The sequence below is a fragment of the Lynx rufus genome, unplaced genomic scaffold, assembly GCF_022079265.1.
Source record: "Lynx rufus isolate CCGP_SWC_20201006 ecotype Redwood Valley unplaced genomic scaffold, mLynRuf1.p SCAF_34, whole genome shotgun sequence".
Taxonomy (NCBI): domain Eukaryota; kingdom Metazoa; phylum Chordata; class Mammalia; order Carnivora; family Felidae; genus Lynx; species Lynx rufus.
The window spans coordinates 537,984-557,513 of NW_025814850.1; the positions used below are offsets into that span (position 1 = coordinate 537,984).

At 55.8% G+C, this 19,530-nt stretch overlaps 2 protein-coding genes across 2 annotated transcripts; one reads left to right on the top strand and one right to left on the bottom strand.

Moving 5' to 3' along the window:
• The first annotated feature begins 4,362 nt into the window (after positions 1–4,362).
• Positions 4,363–4,799, top strand: GAST (gastrin). The gene is made up of 2 exons (XM_047093329.1): positions 4,363–4,573; positions 4,696–4,799. Exons 1-2 carry the CDS (start codon positions 4,363–4,365, stop codon positions 4,797–4,799), a joined length of 315 nt encoding a protein of 104 aa, XP_046949285.1.
• A 4,518-nt stretch (positions 4,800–9,317) lies between these two features.
• Positions 9,318–17,396, bottom strand: HAP1 (huntingtin associated protein 1). Its single transcript, XM_047093246.1, is given in 12 exon segments — positions 9,318–9,364; positions 10,531–10,831; positions 10,833–10,977; positions 12,040–12,128; positions 12,263–12,397; positions 13,154–13,284; positions 14,694–14,794; positions 14,997–15,142; positions 15,275–15,421; positions 15,786–15,880; positions 16,921–17,257; positions 17,259–17,396. Coding segments are annotated over 12 exon segments (1,812 nt in total).
• Between the last annotated feature and the right edge of the window lie 2,134 nt (positions 17,397–19,530).

The following is a 19,530-nucleotide window of genomic DNA, read 5'->3' on the forward strand; positions in this document are numbered from 1 at the left end:
CAGCTAAATCTCTAATGCCAACTGTGGAAAAATCAAAAACAGCCTAGAGCTACTTACATCTGTCCAAACCAGGTCAAGGTGGCAATTCATCAAATAAGTCAACAAGCACACTATTTGTTTGGTTTTCTGGCATATCTTGGGCAAACTCTTTAGTCTCTTTGCTAACCACTTTAGGATGTATTTTTAGGGACACCTGGGTGGCTCAGTTGGTTAGGCATCCGATTCCGGCTCAGGTCATGATCTCGAGGTTTGTGGGTTCGAGCCCCACGTCGGGCTCTGTGCTGACAGCTCAGAGCCTGGAGCCTGCTTCAGATTCTGCGTCTCTCTCTCTCTCTCTCTCTCTCCCCCTCCCCCTCCACTGCTCATGCACTCTCTCTATGTCTCTCTCAAAACTAAACATTTTTTAAAAAATTTTTTTAAAGATGTATTTTTAGGGGTGCCCGGGTGGCTCGGTCGGTTGAACGTCTGACTTCAGCTCAGGTCATAATCTCACAGCTTGTGAGCTCGAGCCCCGTGTCGGGCTCTGTGCAGACAGCTCAGAGCCTGGAGCCTGCTTCAGATTCTGTGTCTCCCAGTCTGTCTGCCCCTAACCCACTCACATTCTGTCTCTCTCAAAAATAAATAAACGTTAAAAAAAAAAATGTCTTTTTACATTGAAAGGTGGTGAGTGCATTATGCAGATTGTTATCTTCCCTTGAAAATGAAAGGAGGGAGTCTCCAAGTATAGGGGCCTGAAGCAACTGCCCCGGGGAGGGGGTTTGCAAGAGGCAGGGGATAAAGGGCAGACCTGGGATTGAGAGGAGCTGCAAGCTGAATCCAGCCAGCACAGAGGGCACACATGGGGGGGTGGGGAGAGGGGTACACTCAGGATTTTCCAGGCAAAGGAGGTGAAGAGGCAACCAGGATGCAGCCCCCAGGCAGAGCGCGGGGCCATCAGCCCACGGCCCATTGCCCCCAATAACTACCTCACGTCCTGTTTGCAGAGCCCGGCAGGGGGACAGGGGATCAATACATCACCCGACATCCACACACTCCCTGCTCTTCAAACACCAATGTACGGAGAAATACGCTTCCCCTGAATCCAAGGTCACTAGGGGCATCTGTCTCATCTGCCCCCCAGTTGGACATACCGGAGGGATGATGCACACCAGGACTGTGACCCCAAGGACTGGGCACGGGGGCGGGGGGGAGTGGGCACTGCTCCCGACCCCAGGGAGCCTGTCTCCTGCCTGCCCTCGTGCCCAGCTGAGAAAATGCCCGCACCCTGCACCTGCCCCCACCGCTAGGAGGTCAACTCCCCTCCCTTCCCCCATGCGATGACTGATTGAATGACCGGGTAGGGCAGGGGCGAGGTACCTGTGCCCACCCCCTTTTGTCTTGCTGCAGGGGAGGCTGACCTCATGGGGGTTTGGGAGGGGCCACGAGGGCTTTAAAAGGTAGGGCTGGAGCACCAACTAGCACAAAGCACGGAAAGGAACCAGGCTGGCTATAGCATCACCAACCTCCCGGCTCTGCAGGTGAGAGGACCCAGGAGGGGGAGGAGAGGCTCTGCAGGTGAGAGCACCCAGGAGGGGGAGGAGAGGCTCTGCAGGTGAGAGCACCCAGGAGGGGAGGAGAGAGTCCGGGAGAGGGCTGATGGGACGTCTCCCTGCCCCAAAGGACCAGGCTCCCGCCTCGGTGTCTCCAGGGCCACCACCCTCCTCTCAGCTCAGGGCCGGACTAGGTCTCAGCTCTAGAACCCACCCTGGAGTGCCCTTTCCCCTCCTGCTGCTTCAACCGGGGCCCTGCCCTGCCCCTCTGCCTCCATGCTCACCCCAGTCCTGCAAGGTGAGAAGGACAAAGGCTATTCTCCCATTTCCAGGTGAAAAAACTGAGGCCCAGAAGGAGAAGTGACTGGCCAAAGTCACACCAATCATAGAGCAGGGCTGGAACTGGAACCCAGGGCTTCTGGATTCCATCTCAAGCTCTTTCCTACACCAGCACTGTCTGAAAGAACTTCCCATGATGATGGGGACTGTATCTGCACCATCCAATAGGGTACCCACCAGCCAAAGGTGCACCAGAAAGGAGGCTAGTTCAAAGAAGGAGTTTTTACTTTTAATTAATTTAAATGTAAAGAGCCATATGTGGCTAGTAGCTACCGTGTTGGACAATAACGTGGCTAACCTTGCTTCTTTAGCAGCAAGAACCCTTTCTCCTTCAAAGGAAATCTAACACAGAGCTCCACGATGACAGATAAAAGCAGTATTTTATTCCTAGAAACGCGTCCCTCGAGGGTAACATCTTTATAATTTACTTCTGATGAAGCCAATCAGAACAATGAGGCAGAAAGAACACAAATGCTGAGAAGAGAGTTTTAGATGTGAATTTTATTATTTTATTTTATTTTTCAATGTTTATTCATTTTTGAGAGAGAGCGAGCATGAGCGGGGAAGGGGCAGAGAGAGAAGGAGACACAGAATCCGAAGCAGGCTCCAGGCTCGGAGCTGTCAGCACAGAGCCTGAGGCAGGGCTTGAACTCACGAACCCTGAGATCATGACCTGAGCCAAAGTGGGACACTTAACTGACTGAGCCACCCAGGTGCCCCTAGATGTGAATTTTAGACTCATTTGAGGATCCAGTTTATTTCTGTATGATAGTTTCCCCCCAAACTCAGGTCATGCTGACACACGGGTGCCAGTGGTAACTGCTTAACTTTTTACAAAGACTTTTTAAGTTTATTTTTCAGAGAAAGAGAGAGAGAGGAAGAGAGAGCCTGAGTGGGGGAGGGGCTGAGAGAGAGAGAAGACAGAGAACCCCAAGCAGGCTCCGTGCTACCAGCACAGAGCCCCATGCAGGGCTCGAACCCATGAACCATGAGACCATAAAAAAATCAAAAGTCAGATGCTCAGGGGCGCCTGGGTGGCGCAGTCGGTTAAGCGTCCGACTTCAGCCAGGTCACGATCTCGCGGTCTGTGAGTTCGAGCCCCGCGTCGGGCTCTGGGCTGATGGCTCAGAGCCTGGAGCCTGTTTCCGATTCTGTGTCCCCCTCTCTCTCTGCCCCTCGCCCGTTCATGCTCTGTTTCTCTCTGTCCCAAAAATAAATAAACGTTGAAAAGTCAGATGCTCAACCAAGTGAGCCACCCAGGCGCCCCTTAACTTTTTTTAACAGCTTAATTTTTAACTGCTTAATTACAATCACAGGATATTCCTCTTAAGCAAAAATGGCAGGAGAACTTTCCTTCCGAGGGCTGCACAGAATCGGTGGGACCCGACCACACAGTGAATACACCAATGGTCTCCAGAGAGATAACCATACCGTGCTGTCTGGAATGCACCCTTTGGTATCACTATTTAAAAGTTCACTTTAGGGGCGCCTGGGTGGCGCAGTCGGTTAAGCGTCCGACTTCAGCCAGGTCACGATCTCGCGGTCCGTGAGTTCGAGCCCCGCGTCAGGCTCTGGGCTGATGGCTCGGAGCCTGGAGCCTGCTTCCGATTCTGTGTCTCCCTCTCTCTCTGCCCCTCCCCTGCTCGTGCTCTCTCTCTGTCCCAAAAATAAATAAACGTTGAAAAAAAATTAAAAAAAAAAAGTTCACTTTAGGGGTGCCTGGGTGGCTCAGTCGGTTGAGCATCTGACTCTGGATTTAGGCTCAGGTCATGATCGCAGGGTTGTGGCGTGGAGCCCGGCACTGGGTTCCACCCTCAGCATGGAGCCTGCTTCAGATTCTCTCCCCCCGCCCCCGTCCCTCTCCCCTGCTCGTTCTCTCTCTCTCTCTCGAAAATTAAAAAAAAACAAAAACAAAAAAACCACGTTTAGCGGCACCTGGGTGGCTCAGTCGGTTAAGCGTCTGAATTCAGCTCAGGTCATGATCTCACGGTTTATGAGTTCGAGCCCCACATCGGGCTCCATACTGACAGCTCAGAGCCTGGAGCCTGCTTCAGATTCTGTGTCTCCCTCTCTCTCTCTGCCCGTCCGCACCCCCCCTCTCAAAAATAAATAAACATTAAAAAAGTTTTAATAAAAACATAAAAGTTCACTTTAAATTACGAGATGTAAACATCTACAGGACCACTCACATGGCCTCAAATTCTGCAGAAGTTTGGAAACCGTTGCTCTAAGTTGTAAATTCCTTGGAGAAAAGCCAGTGTTGTAATTAGGGTGGGTGAGGAGGAAAAGGGCAGGGCTTGGGAGTTGCAGGGAGCAGGGGTTGCGCAGCTGGAACTGGAACTGGAAAAGCGAACTGAGGACCAGCCCACAGCCCCACACGGCGCTGCACCTGCCAGCAGGGAGGCACCTAGAGTCCATCTGGTCCAGGCCCCTGCCTTTGGGTCCCCAGACGGCTCCACCTTTCAGCCCCGCCCCTCTTTCCTTTGCAGACAAGATGCAACGACTGTGTGTGTGCGTGCTGATCTTGGCACTGGCTCTGACCGCCTTCTCTGAAGCTTCCTGGAAGCCCCGCTCCCAGCTGCAGGATGCACCCTCGGGTCCAGGGGCCAACAGGGGCCTGGAACCACATTGGCTGAACCGGCTGGGCCCAGCCTCTCACCACCGACGGCAACTAGGGCTCCAGGGTCCCCCACAGCTGGTGGCAGGTAGGAGCTGTGACGGCCATCCCTGCTTCCCTCACCCAGCCAGGGTTGGCCCTGGCCTTGGTTTCTAGTGGCTTAGATGTCCTTCCCATATGCTCACGTCCTCTCCCACCTCTGACCCTCAGACCTGTCCAAGAAGCAGGGACCGTGGCTGGAGGAAGAAGAAGCAGCATACGGATGGATGGACTTCGGCCGCCGCAGTGCAGAGGACGGGGACCAACATCCCTAGAACGGAGCTTCAGAGCCCAGCCTCTCCCAGCCCAGCCCAGCCCCATGAAAAACCAATCAAAATAAACTAGCTTCCAATGGATCACATTGTGTCAAGTGTGGGGCAGGAGAGGGGAGTTGGTGGAGACACGGTTGAGGCAACAGAGAGAACGGAGAACCCTCTTGGGGACGGGGACCCATGACTCATTCTTCTCGGTATCCCCAGAGCCTAACATTGAATGAGAATCTACTCGTGCAGGTGGAAAACAGTGGTAGGGTCACAACCAGAGTCCTCTTCCTAAAAGAGAAATCAAACTGTGCCACTCCAGGTTTTCACCTTCCAATGCCTCCTGCTGCACTTAGAATCAAACCTAAACTCCTTGTCGAAGTCCTAGGTCAGCCCTGCTGTCCCCATGGCAGGTGCCAAGTGTCTCCCTCCTGTCTCCCTTTCCCTTCCTTACACAATGCACCAAGCTCATTCCTGCTCAGAACCTTCGTCCTTTCTGTTCCCTGTGCCTGGAAGGCTTTTCCCAGGCATAAACCTGGCTGGCTCCCCTTTTTCTCCCTAGGTCATACCCTGTCATTGTTTTGTATGTTAGTTTATGGTCCGCCTTCCCCAGTTAGAAGGGAGACTGTAAGAGTGTGGATCCCACATCCCTCCTCTCTGCTGTATCCCCTGTTCCAAGGATAGGGGGTTATCCAATAAATATCTGTCACATTGGGGGGGTGAGTGGCTGCTACAGGCGTTGTTGACATTTCGCCCGTATTGCCCTCACTGTTCTGAGCCCGTGGGCAACATCCTTCCACACGCACCCTCGATTGGAGGATAAATACCCTAGTTCCCTCATCCCTTGGGCAGGATAATTCCGTCTCCCCAAATTCCAGAATCCCCCTGCAGGACCGAGCTCAAGGCTATCCTTTGTTCATGTGCTTCCCTTCCCCATCTCACACCTCGTGGTCCCACTTGAGATCACCACCCAAAAAAACCACTCACACTCAAATCCTTATCTCCAAGTCTGCCTCGGGGCAGGGCGGGGTGTGTGAGGGGCCCTCCTCTGAAAACAGAGGGTTTTAGGAAACAACACACTCATCTTGGGATTCTAAAATGTGATCTTTCACTAGCCAGCCCCCTTTGCAGGGTGCTGGTAACCGCTGGAGTGTTGTGGCAACACCACTACTAAATTCTCATCCCGGTGAATCAGGATGGGGCACACGTGGAAGAAGGAGCACTGGCTTATGCAACTGCTCCAGCACTGGAGAGAGAAGAGGGGGGGATGCTTTTGGCCGTGGCATTGATTAGCTACCGTTAATCATCAGAGAATCTCTGGAGGAAGAAAATGTTAGGCGCAGGTTAGCCAACCATTAACTCAAGCCCAAGATCTGAATGTAAGAGTGCAGATAACAAAGGAAGCCGAAATTGGAAGCCCAGCAAGTCTCCCCCGTTAAAGTCCTAGAATGAGAGGTATCTGGGTGGCTCAAGTAGTCAAGCGCCTGGCTCAGTTTCGGCTGAGGTCATGATCGCACGGTTTGTGGGTTCAAGCCCCTGGTCCGGCTCCTTGCTGACAGTGCAGAGCATGCTTGGGATTTCTCTTTTTACCTCTCTCTCTCTCAAAAGTAAATAAATAAACTTTTTTTTTTTAAGTCATAGGATGAAAGGCATGAGACCATGACACCTTGCATGGAACATCTGAGAAGATTCCCTTAAGAATTTTGAACTCCTAGGGGCCCCACATGACTCAGTCCGTTAAGCACCTGACTTCGCCTCAGGTCATGATCTCGCTGCTTGTGAATTCGAGCAAGCACCCCTGTCAGGCTCTGTGCGGACAGCTCGGAGCCTGGAGCCTGCTTCAGATTCTGTGTGTGTGTCTCTCTGTCCCTCCCCTACTTGCTCTCTCTCTCGCTCTCTCTCTCTCTCTCAAAAATAAATAAACATAAAAAAAAAAAAAGAATTTTGAATTCCTAGGGTGCCTGGGTGCCCCATTCAGGGAATTGTCTGACTCTTGGTTTCAGTTCAGGTCATGATCTCATGGTTCATGAATTCAAGTCCTGCATTGGGCCCTGTGCTGACACCATGGAGCCTGCTTGGGATTCTCTGTCTCCCTCTCTCTCTGCCCTTGCCCTGCTCATGCTCTCTCTCTCAAAAATAAGTAAATAAACAGAAGAAGAAAAAAAAAAAGAATTTTGAACTCCTATGTTCTCTTCCAGGGATTTAGTGTTAAGGACTTGGGCTTTTTTTTTTTTTTTTTTGGTACCATAATGAGTTTTATGTATAATTAGACCCTATCTTCTTCCGCATAATGTCTTAGTGTCTTTTTGCCTCCTGGTATTCTTTATCAAGAGTGGGGAAGGTGAGGTCTACTTTGTTTAAACCTGGAAAACCTTGGGGTTCCCGGGTGGCTCAGTCAGTTGAGCATCCAACTGTGGCTCAGGTCATGATCTTAACAGTTTGTGAATTCAAACCCCACATTGGGGGGGGGGGGCGCCTGGGTGGCTCAGTCAGTTAAGCGTCCGACTTCAGCTCAGGTCAGTATCTCGCGGTCCGTGAGTTCGAGCCCCATGTCGGGCTCTGTGCTGACAGCTCAGAGCCTGGAGCCTGCTTCGGATTCTGTGCCTCCCTCTCTCTCTGACCCTCCCCCGTTCATGCTCTGTCTCTGTCTCAAAAACAAAAACTTTAAAAAAAATTTTAAAAATATAGCGTAGCCATTTAAAAATACGCATTCCGGGGGCACCTGGGTGGCTCAGTCGGTTAAGCATCTGACTCTTGATTTTGGCCCAGGTCATGATCTCAACATTGTTGAGTTCGAGCCCCATGTTGGGCTCTGCGCTGACATTATGGAACCTGCTTGGGATTCTCTCTCTCTCTTGCTTGTGCCCCTCTCCTGCTCATGCTATCTCTCAAAATAAATAAATAAACTCTTAAAAATATATATCCACTCCAGCATGTGCTGTCCATATTCCACTGAAAGCACTGGTATTTTGTACCAGGGGGCTTTCCTCTCCCACATACAGGGCACAGAACACAACATGTTAATGCCCCCAAGACTGCCAGACACAAATGTCAGCTGGGCGAGGCATACCCAGCCTCCTCCCCCTTCGGGTGGGGTCCATCTCGGTGGGTCCCAAACTTTAGTATGCGTGTGCCTTCCCCGGGGTCCTTGTTACCATGGAGATTCTGACTCTTTGGGTCTGGGGTGGGACCTGAGAATCTGCATTTCTGACAAACTCCCAGGAGATGTGGGTGACGCTGGTCCACAGACCACACCTGAGTAGCAAAAGGCTACACTTCTCCCCAGAGTTCCCTGTAGGGTTAGCCTCGGTGCCTAGCACTCCCTTTCATTAGCTTTCCTTCCGTTCTCAATTCCCCACTGTCCCCAAGAGTGATTCCTGGATCATCTTCCAAACAAACTACTTGTTTTCAAATGCTGTTCCAGGTCTGATTCCAGGTCTCAGGGACATTTACCTAAGACAGTGGGTGATTCTCGCCCGTGCCTTTCCCCTCACAGGCAGGGCACTGGGCCAGAGTCCCTGGAGAAGAAAAACAGGGAAAGGAGACTGTCTGAGCATGAGCTCCAGAGGCCTGAGGGCCTGGGTTCACATCCCAGTTCTGCAACTAGCTGTTAGACCCGCCTGGGCCTGTTTCATCCTCTAATAACCATTTACCAGATCACCCACCACCCCCCAGGGGTTGTTGATATGACTAAGTAATGCATTTAACAAAAGTCCATGGCACATGATTCAGTATTGGAGCCCATCCTCTTTCTACTACTTTGCCCCAGCAAAGCTGCATGCAGGGGCACACACACACATGCACACATGCTCCCAGAGAAAGACGCCGGAGTCCAGGCCAGGTAGTGCACAGGTCCTTTATTTCCTGCACCAGCAGGTGCACAGGCTGACAAGCGAGCAACAGGAGAGTGAGCAACACAGCAGGAATAGAGCCAGACTGAAGTGGGCAGGAGGTGGGGGAGCCCCAGACTCCAGCTGTTTAGGAGTAAAGAGTGGGAAAGGGCAGAACATCTAGAATGAAGAAAGGAGAGGCACAGAGGACTGAGGGGAGGACCAGGGGGAAGGAGCAATGGGCAGGGAGCCTGGACACATGGGCCACAGGCAGGGAGATGGGGGCGGGGCGGGAGGAGGCCCCCAGTGGGCGGAGGGACCCCTCACCCACACACAGAGATACTCTTGGTTACCAACAGTAGTTAGGGACTGAGAAGAAAGGACCAAGAATGGAGGAAGAAGGCCAGATCCCTAAAAGTCAGCAAGGACTCAGGGGCCACCTTTAACTTGAGGGTCAAGGGCCTGTCGTTACAGACCTCCCCTCAGGCACCCCCATCCCCTGGGCTACCATGTGACCCCAGGCCCAGCAACCTGAACTAGCTTTTGCACCAGCTGCAAAGGTCGAGGCTTGGGTCCTCAAGCCCCAGCCCAGGTTCATGGGGACAGAAGGCAGGCCGGTGACAGACAGGGGGGTCCTGTTTGGGAGGATGGGAAGGAGGGTCTGGGGTAGGTGGGACTTGGCCAAGCAGCTGAAGGAGGGGCCTCAGGCTGTCTGTGGGGCCTCTGCAGGCTGCTGGGAACCAGCAAAGCCTGGAAGAGAAGGGAGGGGTAAACTGAGGGCTTGGACAGCAGGCAGGGGCCGAGGCCTTGTCGCTGTATCAGAAAGACAGCCGCGATTGATAGTTTTACAGGCTGCCCACTGGCTGGCCAAAGAGGTCACCGTTCAGTTTCCAAACTGCACAACCTTACACGGTGACCCTGGTGAGGCTGCCCAGCAGTGACCAAGCGGCCACTGGAGTGGGGGCAGCCCACACATGCTGGTGAGGCTACAAATTTCACGGCTGATGAGCAGGCCAGGCAGGCACCAGGACAGGGTCAGAGGGGAGGGACAGGCCTGGAAAAGTCATTCTGGCATAGCAGTGAGGAGAACAGGCTCAGACCCACTCCAGCTAAGTGATCTTAAGTTCTTAAGTTCTTAAATGATCTTAAGTTCTTACTTAAGTTCTCCAAACCTCAGTTTTCTCACCTAACAAAGGGCTGGTAACAGCTACCTTCAGGGGTGTGAGGACTAAAGGAAACAATGCCAGTCACTAAATCACCTTTGGTGTCTCTGTGAGCTCCTTGAAGGCAGGGCTCACACTCAGCAGGTGCAACTCCCCAAACTTTGGGGCTTCCAGCTGGGGAGAGGAGACCCTGACCCACCCCCCGGCACCCTGGAGGAGACCCAGCCCATCTTCAGACTCACCCAGGGGGCTGGTCCAGCTGCGACCCTTGCTGGCAGAGGCCTTTGTCCCAATGGCCTGGGTGGCCCCAGAACACCCCTCTTCCTCCCAGGCCCTGGGAGGATGGTTGGCCCAGTCCTCCTCCAGCCTCTGAAAGGGCTGGGTCAGCACCCAGGGCTGCTGCTCTGATCCGCTCCCTGTACCTGTTGCTGTCACTACTGCAGGGCTGGGGAGCCTCGGGGATTGGGTGGCAGAGTGGGAGACAGGGAGAAGGGGGCAGCAGAGACAGGAAGCAGAGGCACAGTAGGGGGCTGCAGTCCTGGTCATGACCTTCAGCCCAGACCCCCAGGAGAAAAAGGGGTAGAGACCTGGAATCCTAAGCAAATTCCACATAAATGAGCCCTGGGGCCATAGTTCCCACTGTAGGAACCTGGAGGTGCCTATGCAAATGATATGCAAATTCCACACAAATCATCACACTGGGTGAGGCCAAACTGGGGTAAGTGAGCATTTGGGGGGCTCACCTACCCTCACCTTTCATTGATGATCTGTAGCTGGTCTGGCTGGCCGGAGGGAGGCCCCTGTGGGAGCACTCACCTTTCTGGAGCATCTTCGGCCTCAGCTGCCGACTATAACGCGCATCCAGCCAGTTAGTCAGCTGCTGGAGGACGCGCTTCATGTTTAGGCGAGAGGGGCCCAAGCCGCTAGCCTCCGGCGCTGAGGTCCCTACGTTCCCCTGCGTTGCCTCATCCAGCTCCGGCTCCACCTCCTCCCAGGCCTCGGCCTCCTCAGACACCAGCTCTGCCTCTTCTGTTGCCCCCTCCTCAGCTGACGCCACCTCTTCTGTGGCCCCCCCGTTCCTCCTCAGGCACCAATTCCTCCACAGGCACAAAATCTTCCGCCACAAAATCCTCTGCTGTCAGTAACCCCTTCTCAGCCTCTAAGCCCCGGTCCTGCTCTCGCACCTCACTGCGGCACAGCCTGTATGTGGGCAGGGAGACAGGAAAGTCTTTCTGTGCCCCTGAAGGCCAACCCCAGGCAGAGCCCCCAGCGCCCCCCTTCCACCTGCCCCTAGGACATCTCCAGCCACCAGGGTTGAGGAGCTCTCCTGCTCTCTGCCCCAGTCTACACATAGATCCAATGGCTATTCCTCAGTTCTGTCCCAACTAGAGGAAAAGGGAGCTGGGTACCCGCCTCAAGGCTTCAAACACCCAGCCCAGGCACCAGGTAGGAAGGAGGGTCACAAAACCCTGCACAAACCCTGCTTTCTCCTAGTACCCCCCACCCTGCTGCACAGAACAGACCGGCAAGGATAATAATATTCCTTCTGCTCCCCTCCATGATTTAACCTTTACAACCCATCCCACAGCTAGTTGCCATAGGAACAAATCCGTTTTAGTAAGGCTCAGACAGTTCAAGCCATTGGCCAAGGACACATAGCCAATAAAGGGACCAAGTTGGGACGCGGTCCCAAATGTTTCCAGCTCCCAGGCCAATGCTCCTTCACTCTCAGCCTCTGTCAAGGTGAAGGAAAGCCTTCGGTCCCCACCTGGAACAGCCTAAATCAGATGACCACCTACGGGGCAAGATTTGAAAGAAAAGGGAGCAGCCCCTTCCAGAACAACTCAACCCAGCCAGCCCAGAGCATAGGGCCTTCTCTAGGGCGGCGGGATTGCAGGTGGTTGTCTGACTGCTGAAAAGTGAGGGTGGTTGATGGGAGAGCCCCTAGCCAGCTTACCCCAGGTGTGACATCTCCTCCTTCTCAGTCTTCCCATGATTTCTTCAACAGAGAAAAGGGCTTTCACTGTCCCAAGGCAACATTAGCTGAAACCGCAAAGTCCCTGTGGGCCCCAACATGTGAAAAAGTCCTGGGGAGAAATGACGGGCCCAGACATGGGGACGGAGAAAAGGGTGGGGCGGGGGAGGGGCTGGGGCAGCGAACGAGGGGCGCCAGGAGTGAAGGAAGATCAGAAGCAAACCCCCTCCCCACTCTGGGAAAGTGAGTGTGGGTCAGGCAAGGGCCTGGGGGTCCCAGCAGCGCACCTTTCCATAAAAAACACAGGGTCCGAGATAATCTTTATAGACCTTCTGAGCTCCTCACCCAGGGCCTCCTGAAAACCAGGAAGGGCCTCCTGTGGTGGAGAAGGGGTATTACCAGGGGATCCCCACAGAACTCCAGCCCCTACTCCCAGGCACAGAAAGGAAATCAGCCAGCGGGCCTGAGGCACAAGCACACAGGCAAAAGCGGGCAGCCGGGGGTCCTCACCAGAGGTACGGCGTGTGTGTAGCGGGTGACAGGGTCAGCGGACCCCGGCACTTGCTGGCGGAGGGTCTTCACCTCCTCCTGAGCCTGGGTCAGCATGCCCCCACGCTCCGTGTACTTCTCCTGTAGGTCCTGCAGCTGGGAAGCCACTTGCAGATTCTGTTGGGGCCCAGGCCCACCCAGCCCACCCTTTCCCCAGGGGGCTAAGAGGCAAGAGGCCCAGACTCTGACACAGGGTGCCCCCAGGTAAGTCCCTGGACTCTACTCCACTCAGACACCACCTGCTAGGCCCCATGCCAGACGCTGAGGGTGTGCAAAGGGACAGACCCAGTCCCGGCTCAAGGAGCTTGTCCTCCCAGGAAAGTCAGGCAGCCGACCAAGGGCCCCGAGCTCCCTGCTCTGGGTCACGGTCTCTCGAGGGCAGGGGCAGGAGCCGAGGGCAGTTTCACCTCATGCTGGAGCAGCATCTGGATTACTCTCTCCGAAGCCAGCTGCCGCTGCAACTTCTCAGTCTCAGCCCCATGCTGGAAGGACCCAAGACTGGTAAGCACCTCTCCCCCCAGGCCTCCCCACCACTTCCGACAGGTCTTCCCAGGCACATGGGTGAGGCTTTGGCAGCCCTTTAAGTAAGAAGTCACGTAGAGTGAGGCCACGTAAGGCAGGAGAGTCATGCGGCCTGGTTCCTGGAACACGCTGTGACCCTCTCTGGGACTTGGTCCCCTCCCTGGGACAAGGAGGGGGCAGAATGAGGGCTCTCTGAGATCCCCTCCAACTCGGACTCTGACGCAGAGAGGGGTCTGGGGCCTGGCCGAGCCAAAATCCCCGTGAGGTGAGGACAGGGAGGAGGCGGCTTGGGTGTGGCGGGGCCATGACAAGAGGGAGCCCTGGGCACACCCGGACGCAGCGTTGCTGCAGCTTCAGGACCTGGGCCCGCAGCTGGGTGACCTCCCTCTGCTACTGGTCCTGGGCCTCCCTCCTGAGCGCCAGCACCTCTGACAGCTCAGCCATCCGCTGGCTGGCCTCGGCTGGCGACAAGCGGGGACAGAAGGTCGGCTCCGGTCCCCTTGGCCTTCGAGGACCAGTCTGGCCCTCCCACTGCCTCTGTCCACCCCGCCCCTCAGCTCCTGCGGGGCGGGGGGGGGGGGGGGGTCCGCCTTTGCAGGATTCGCCTTCCTCACTTGGTCTCCTTTCCGTAAATGTTAGTTAACTGCCACGGAGCAAGGCCCTGGGTGACCAGTCTGCCAGGCCTGGTCCCAGCACACACGGGGCTCAAGTCTAGTGGGGAAAGTGATGGGCAAGGAAATCCTGCCAGTGCGTAGTCTGGGCTCCGATGGAGCGAGTACAATGGGCGCGCTGGGGGTCTCAGCTGCGACACCCTGTCCTGCCTTACGAGGTCTGCCTCTGCGGGGCAAGCGGGGCTCCGCCAGGCACAGAATGGCAAACAAGGCCCAGACGGGGTGGAGAGGCCCGGAGGCAATCACAAGACACTGGGAGGGCTCTGACGCTGGGGCTGGGGTGGGGGTTGAGGTTACCCTCTGGCCAATGGGAAACTTGGGGTTTTAGGCAGAGGATGACGTGGTCAGATTTGGTTTTAGGAAACTTATTTGGGCTGTGTGCAGAATGACCCGGAAGGGCAGCAATCCAGGCAGGGAGACCGGTTAAGACGGGGGGCCTGGGCTAGAGTCAGGGAGGTGAGGAGGAGAAAAGACACTTGAGCCTCTCTGAGGAGGTGGAAGCAACAGAACTTAGGGACCAGTTCCCATGCCAGGGACCTGGGGACCCGTGGGCCAACGGGGGAGCTGAGGAACCCAGGGGGAAGGAAGGTCAGGCCTGGGGGGAGGGGAACAGCATGAGTTCAGCCATCTTGTGTCTGCAGCTCACAGCCAGACCTGAGCTCCCCAGGGACCAACGCTATGCCTCCCTCTTCTTCATAAACACACAGTAGCAGCACAGCCCCTGGCCTGGCCCCGGTGCCTCAGCGCCTGGTCTCTGGCAGCTCCCGGCTCCTTCCCTTCCTTGCTTCCAGGCCCCTTCTTCCTGTGCCCCAAATAACAAAAGGCCACAGGCTTAGAGGGACCCTGGGGCTTCTGTACAGCATTTTACAGGGTGCAGAAAGCACTTCCTCAGCTGTGCCTCTGGAAGGGTCCACAGGGCTGAGAGTACTCCTCCCCATGCTAACAAGGGAGGTTCAGCGGGTCAAGGAACACCGTCCAAGCTCACACCGCTAAAAAATGCCAGAGTGGGGACTCGAACTCAGGTCTCCAAACTCCGAGTTCTGAGTTCTTCCCCCCACCTCAAGTTACAACTTCACGTACAAAACTGCTCCACACAATCAAGGGGGTAGAGCTGAGAGGCCTGGAGGGAGGGAGAGAGGCAGGGGCAGGGGAGTCAACACCCCCTGGCCATGGATGTGCCCTCTGTCCACCTGCTCAACTCCTCCTCAGCTGCTCGTTCTCCTCCAGCAGCCTCAGCTGCTCCTGCAGGGCTTCCAGCTGCGGGTAGTCGTGCAGGACCTCCGTCTCCCGCAGACAGGTCCTAGGGGTGAGAGCCACAGAAGCCAGGGGGTGGGGGACCCAGGTCCCAGCCCACCCGGGGGCTGCCCACCCGGGCTCAGTGTGGCGGTCTCCATTAGTCCCAGCAACCCTGCCGGCAGGTGCACCGTCAGTGTTCCTGTTTGCACACAGGGAAACTGAGGCACAGAGAAGGGGCTGCCCAGGTGAAAAGGCAGGACACTCACGGCTCAGGGGCTCCATAGGAATGATAGTGCTGCTGCTCTTCCTCCTCCGGCTCCTCCTCCTCTTCTTCCTCCTCCTCCTCCTCAGAGTCTGAGTAGAGCTGAAGGAGGTCATCTCTCAAGCTCACCTGGTATCTGAGGTGTAAAATCTGGCAGTGGGGGAGAGGGGCCCCGTCAGAACGCAGGCAGGGGCGAGCACAGGTCCAGGCACGGGGTGGGGTGGGGGTGCTGTAGGTAGGTCTGAGATGGCACACTCCCTCCCCTCCTCCCTGCCCGGTTACGTCCTCCCTGGCTGAGCCCAGCATAGCTTCCAGTTTGCTGTGCTCCCCCATCAGAACACTGTTCTGTCTCACCAGGGACTGGCCAATGCGAGCCGCAGTATTTAGGTCCCGCTCTCTCTGCAGAGGGACCCCCATCCACGGGGAATACTTTCCTGTTTTCTGGGCTCTCCCAGACAGGTGGGAGAAGCAAGGGAGTACACAGGGGTCAAAGGGAAGCTAGGCCACTAGGGGAAACCTTCCCCACACCCTAGTTTTCCAGGGTACTAGAAAAAAGTCTGCCATCGACACACTGTGGGGCCTGACTCAGCTTCCCCTTATGGAGAAGAGCACATCAGACCAGATGGCTCTACAAGCAATTCCGGCCTGGATATCCGGCATATACCTGCCTTCCATAAGAGGGACCCCTGGCTCGGCTCCCAGAGAAATAATCAAGCAGGAAAAAGACAAGACTGCTACCCCTCCAGGGGAGAATGAAAACAGAGGCCTGGCTAAGGCTCAGGCTGGGCTGGACAGGGAAAGCAGTACACAGCTTCTCTAGCAAATTTAACATCACTTTGACATCTTCTTGGGTGATCCCGGCTGGCGGGGGTTGGTCAGGCCACAGCGCTGCAAAAGCAGGAATGGAGGCCAAGGTGGGAAAAGGGAGGACATATGCTACCCCACATCCCACTGTTTCCTACCCGATCCTCAGTTCTCCCTCAACAAGAGTCAGCGACAAGAGAGCTCCCTTCCTGCCCCCACTATTCTCTCCAGACACCCCCAGTACCCAGCACTCCTTTCCCCTGCTCCCAGGGCCAAATGGGTTCTTTTGTGCCCTGGAGGGGTCTGGGTGAGGTCAAGGGATCACAGTCTTCCAAGCGCAGGTGGAAATGAGTTCTCAGGATGCCCGGGTCCCTGGTACCAGGGGAATGCAGGAGGCTAGCGACAGTACAGCCCCAGACTGCCTCATCACCTCTTACCCGGAGGGCGCTCTCGGCCGACTGGAGCCTCATGGGTCATAAAACAGACGCAGTCACCCACCCTGCACCTGCTGCGTGTGGAGAGGCGGGAGAGATTTTTCCAGCACGCACTAGGGGCTCCTGAGCCTCTAGACCTAATCCAGAGATCTCCCGCGACCCAGGAGAGGGTACAAGGGGAAGAAACCTGAGGCCCCGCCCACCCCGAGGCTGGGAAAAGCCGGGCTTCGACACCCGCAGCCAAAAGGTTGACAAAACCTTCCCACCCACCTCCGCCCACCCACCTCCCCAGCTTGGTGCGGCGAGCGAGCACACGCTCAGAGCGAGCCTGGCAGCGCCCTCCCGCAGCCCCCTGCCCCTCTCCTGGAATTGCGGTTGACTGAGTGGGGCGGGGCAGGGGGGACCGCGAGAGTGCGCAGATCTGGGGGGCAACAGGCGCGCAGAGCCGGGCGGACGAGTGCGCGGGTGCGCCGACCTGACCCTCCGACAGCAATCAGGGGACGACACAAGGTTGGAGAAGAAGGGCAAGAGGCGTCCGAACGGGCACCGCAGTGACAACGCAAGTGGGTGGAAGGGTGAGACTGAGTGCCAGAGGGGGCGGGGCGCCTGGAACCGCCGCCCCCTCCCCCCCCCTTCTGCCTGGAAATACCCAGGTCCCACCCGCTCTGGGGTCCCGGGGACCCGGTCTACCTTTCTCCAGCTCCCGAATAAAGGCGGCGTGCTCGGGGCCCGACACCCCAGGCCGCCGTCCGATGTAGGCGGCCGGCGTCTTCCAGATGCCCGCCGCCTTCTCAGTCCCCAGGCCAGTGGCCCGGGGACCAAAGGGCCCTCGGAATATGAAGCGAGTCCACTGCGCGTCCGAGTTGCCGGGCCCAAACTGGGCATTCCGCTGGGCGGCTGCGAATGCGGACGCGCGCGGTGTTCCTGTCGGGGATCCAGCCTTGGAGGTCGGGCGAGCTCCGGCGGGGGCGGGTCCCGAGACGGATGGGGATCTGGATCCCGTTCGCGGTCCTTCCGTCAGTGCCTGCGCAGGGGCCGGGTGCAGGCTGCGCTGAGGGCTCTGGAGCGGAATGGGCTGCGGGTGGGGGTGCGGGGGTGACTCCCGCTGGAGCCCGGGTTCTGAAGCGGTGCCCCACGAAGCCCTGCCCGGGCTCTTTCGGGCGCATCTTGAGTCCGCAGTCTGCCGCCGCAGCCCCGCCTTTATAACCCGCGCCTGGAGTGCTCGCCCGCCGGCCCGTACCACGCGCGGGAGGGGGCAGCCAGGGAGCAACCAGTGGTGCCCGGGACTGGGAGTCGCGCGCGAGGGGACGGAGGTGGCGGAGCAGAGCGCAAAAAATCAGAACAAGGAGAGAGTCGAATGGCGGTTCCGGCCGGTTCCATGGGCTTGGTTCCGAGTGCAGGGTTTCTACTCTCCTCTCCACCTCCGGAGAATGGTTCTGCCCAAAGTCGCGGCTTCCCTGGACTTCGGGTACCGGGACTCCGAGGTCCCTACCTGGGGGGCACAGCCTCCCTCCATTCCCGCGGGGGTTGCCGGCTGCCCTCCCTGGATGTGATCTGGGAGGTAGCGCAGGGTAGTGCTTTCCCCGGTGGCTGGGAGATGCATCCCGACCCTAGGACTGTTTCAACGCGCTGCCCAGTCCGGCGCGTCACACGCTGGTCCTCGCGCTCACGCTCCCGGGGCTCCAGCCGTTTGACAGCCCTTCTTCTTCTTTCTTAATTCGTCTTACTACCTTTCCTCGTGCTTTACCTCTAGCCCTCATTCGCTTCGCCCACCTCCTTCCACCCTGGCAAACACCTGTTCTTGCTGCAGACCCCGCTTAGAGGGCTCCCCCTGAAGACTCCTCCAACCTCGCCCCTGTGGCCCCAGAGCGTCCCTCATCCGGCGGCCAGCAGTGCTCAAGAGTGTGTCTATTTCCAGTCCAGACCTGCGCCCCTTCAGCGCAGGGAACGGGTCCCTCAGAGTGCACCACGGGAGACGGGCCGAGGAGTCGTGGGGCCATTTCTGTGCCTTTAGACTGGAAGAACCTGCAGGCCCAAAAGAGATGGTTATGGCACTAATTCTTCTTCTTCTTCTTTTTTTTTTTAATGTTTACTGATTTTCAGAGACAGCGCAGGGGAGGGACAGAGCGTGAGAGCATGCCCACCCACGAAGGAGGGGCAGAGAAAGAGAGAGGGAGGGATAGAAAGAATTCCAAGTAGGCTCTGCGCTGTCAGCACAGAGCTCAACGCAGGGCTCTGTATCGTGAACCGTGAGATCATGACCTCAGAATCAAGACTTGGATGCTTAACCGACTGAACCACCCAGGCGCTGTCTTATCTTCTCACCCTGGTCGTCACGTAGTGGAAGGGTGGAGGGAGCTCTCTGGGGCTTCTTTTATAAGGCCACCAGTTCCCACGCCTGAGGGTTCCCCCCTCAAGACCTAATCACCTCAGAAAGGCCCCACCTCCTAACACCATCGCGCTGGGGGTTAGGATTTCAACATGAATTGCAGGGGGACACCAACACTTAGACCATAACAACCCTATCACTCTTTAAAAACAAAACAACAGCAATAACAAAAACCCACCAGCTTTTGGGGCGCCTGGGTGGCTCAGTCGGTTAAGCGTCCGACTTCAGCTCAGATCAGGATCTTACAGTTTGTGAGTTTGAGCCCCACGTCTGGCTCTGTGCTGACAGCTCAGAGCCTGGAGCCTGCTTGGGATTCTGTGTCTCCCTCTCTCTTTGCCCCTCCCCTGTTCATGCTCTGTCTCTTTCTCTCTCAAAAATAAACAAACATCAAAAATAATAATAATATTTTATTTAATCCGGTATCTCCAATACTGATACATGAATTCAGCAAAGTCGCAGGGTACAAAATCAATGTGCAGAAATTGGTTGCATTTTTATATACCAATAGTGAAGCAACAGAAAGACAAATAAAGAAACTGATCCCATTCACAATTGCACCAAGAATCATAAAATACCTAGGAATAAACCTAACCGAAGAGGTAAAAGGTCTGTATGCTGAAAACTAGAGAAAGCTTATGAAGGAAATTGAAGAAGACACAAGGAAATGGAAAAGCATTCCATGCTCATGGATTGGAAAATAAATGTTGTTAAAATGTCAATACTACCCAAAGCAATCTACACATTCAATGCAATACCAATCAAAATTGCACCGGCAGTCTTCGCAAAGTTAGAACAAACAGTCCTAAAATTTGTATGGAACCACAAAAGACCCCGAAGAGCCAAAGTAATACTGAAGAAGAAAACCAAAGCAGGAGGCATCGCAATCCCAGACTTTAGCCTCTACTACAAAA

Coding starts and splice junctions, on each gene's coding strand:
- GAST (XM_047093329.1), top strand. CDS start 4,363: ATGCAACGACTGTGTGTGTGCGTGCTGATCTTGGCACTGGCTCTGACC. Junction 4,574..4,695: donor TCCCCCACAGCTGGTGGCAG/GTAGGAGCTGTG, acceptor TCTGACCCTCAG/ACCTGTCCAAGAAGCAGGGA.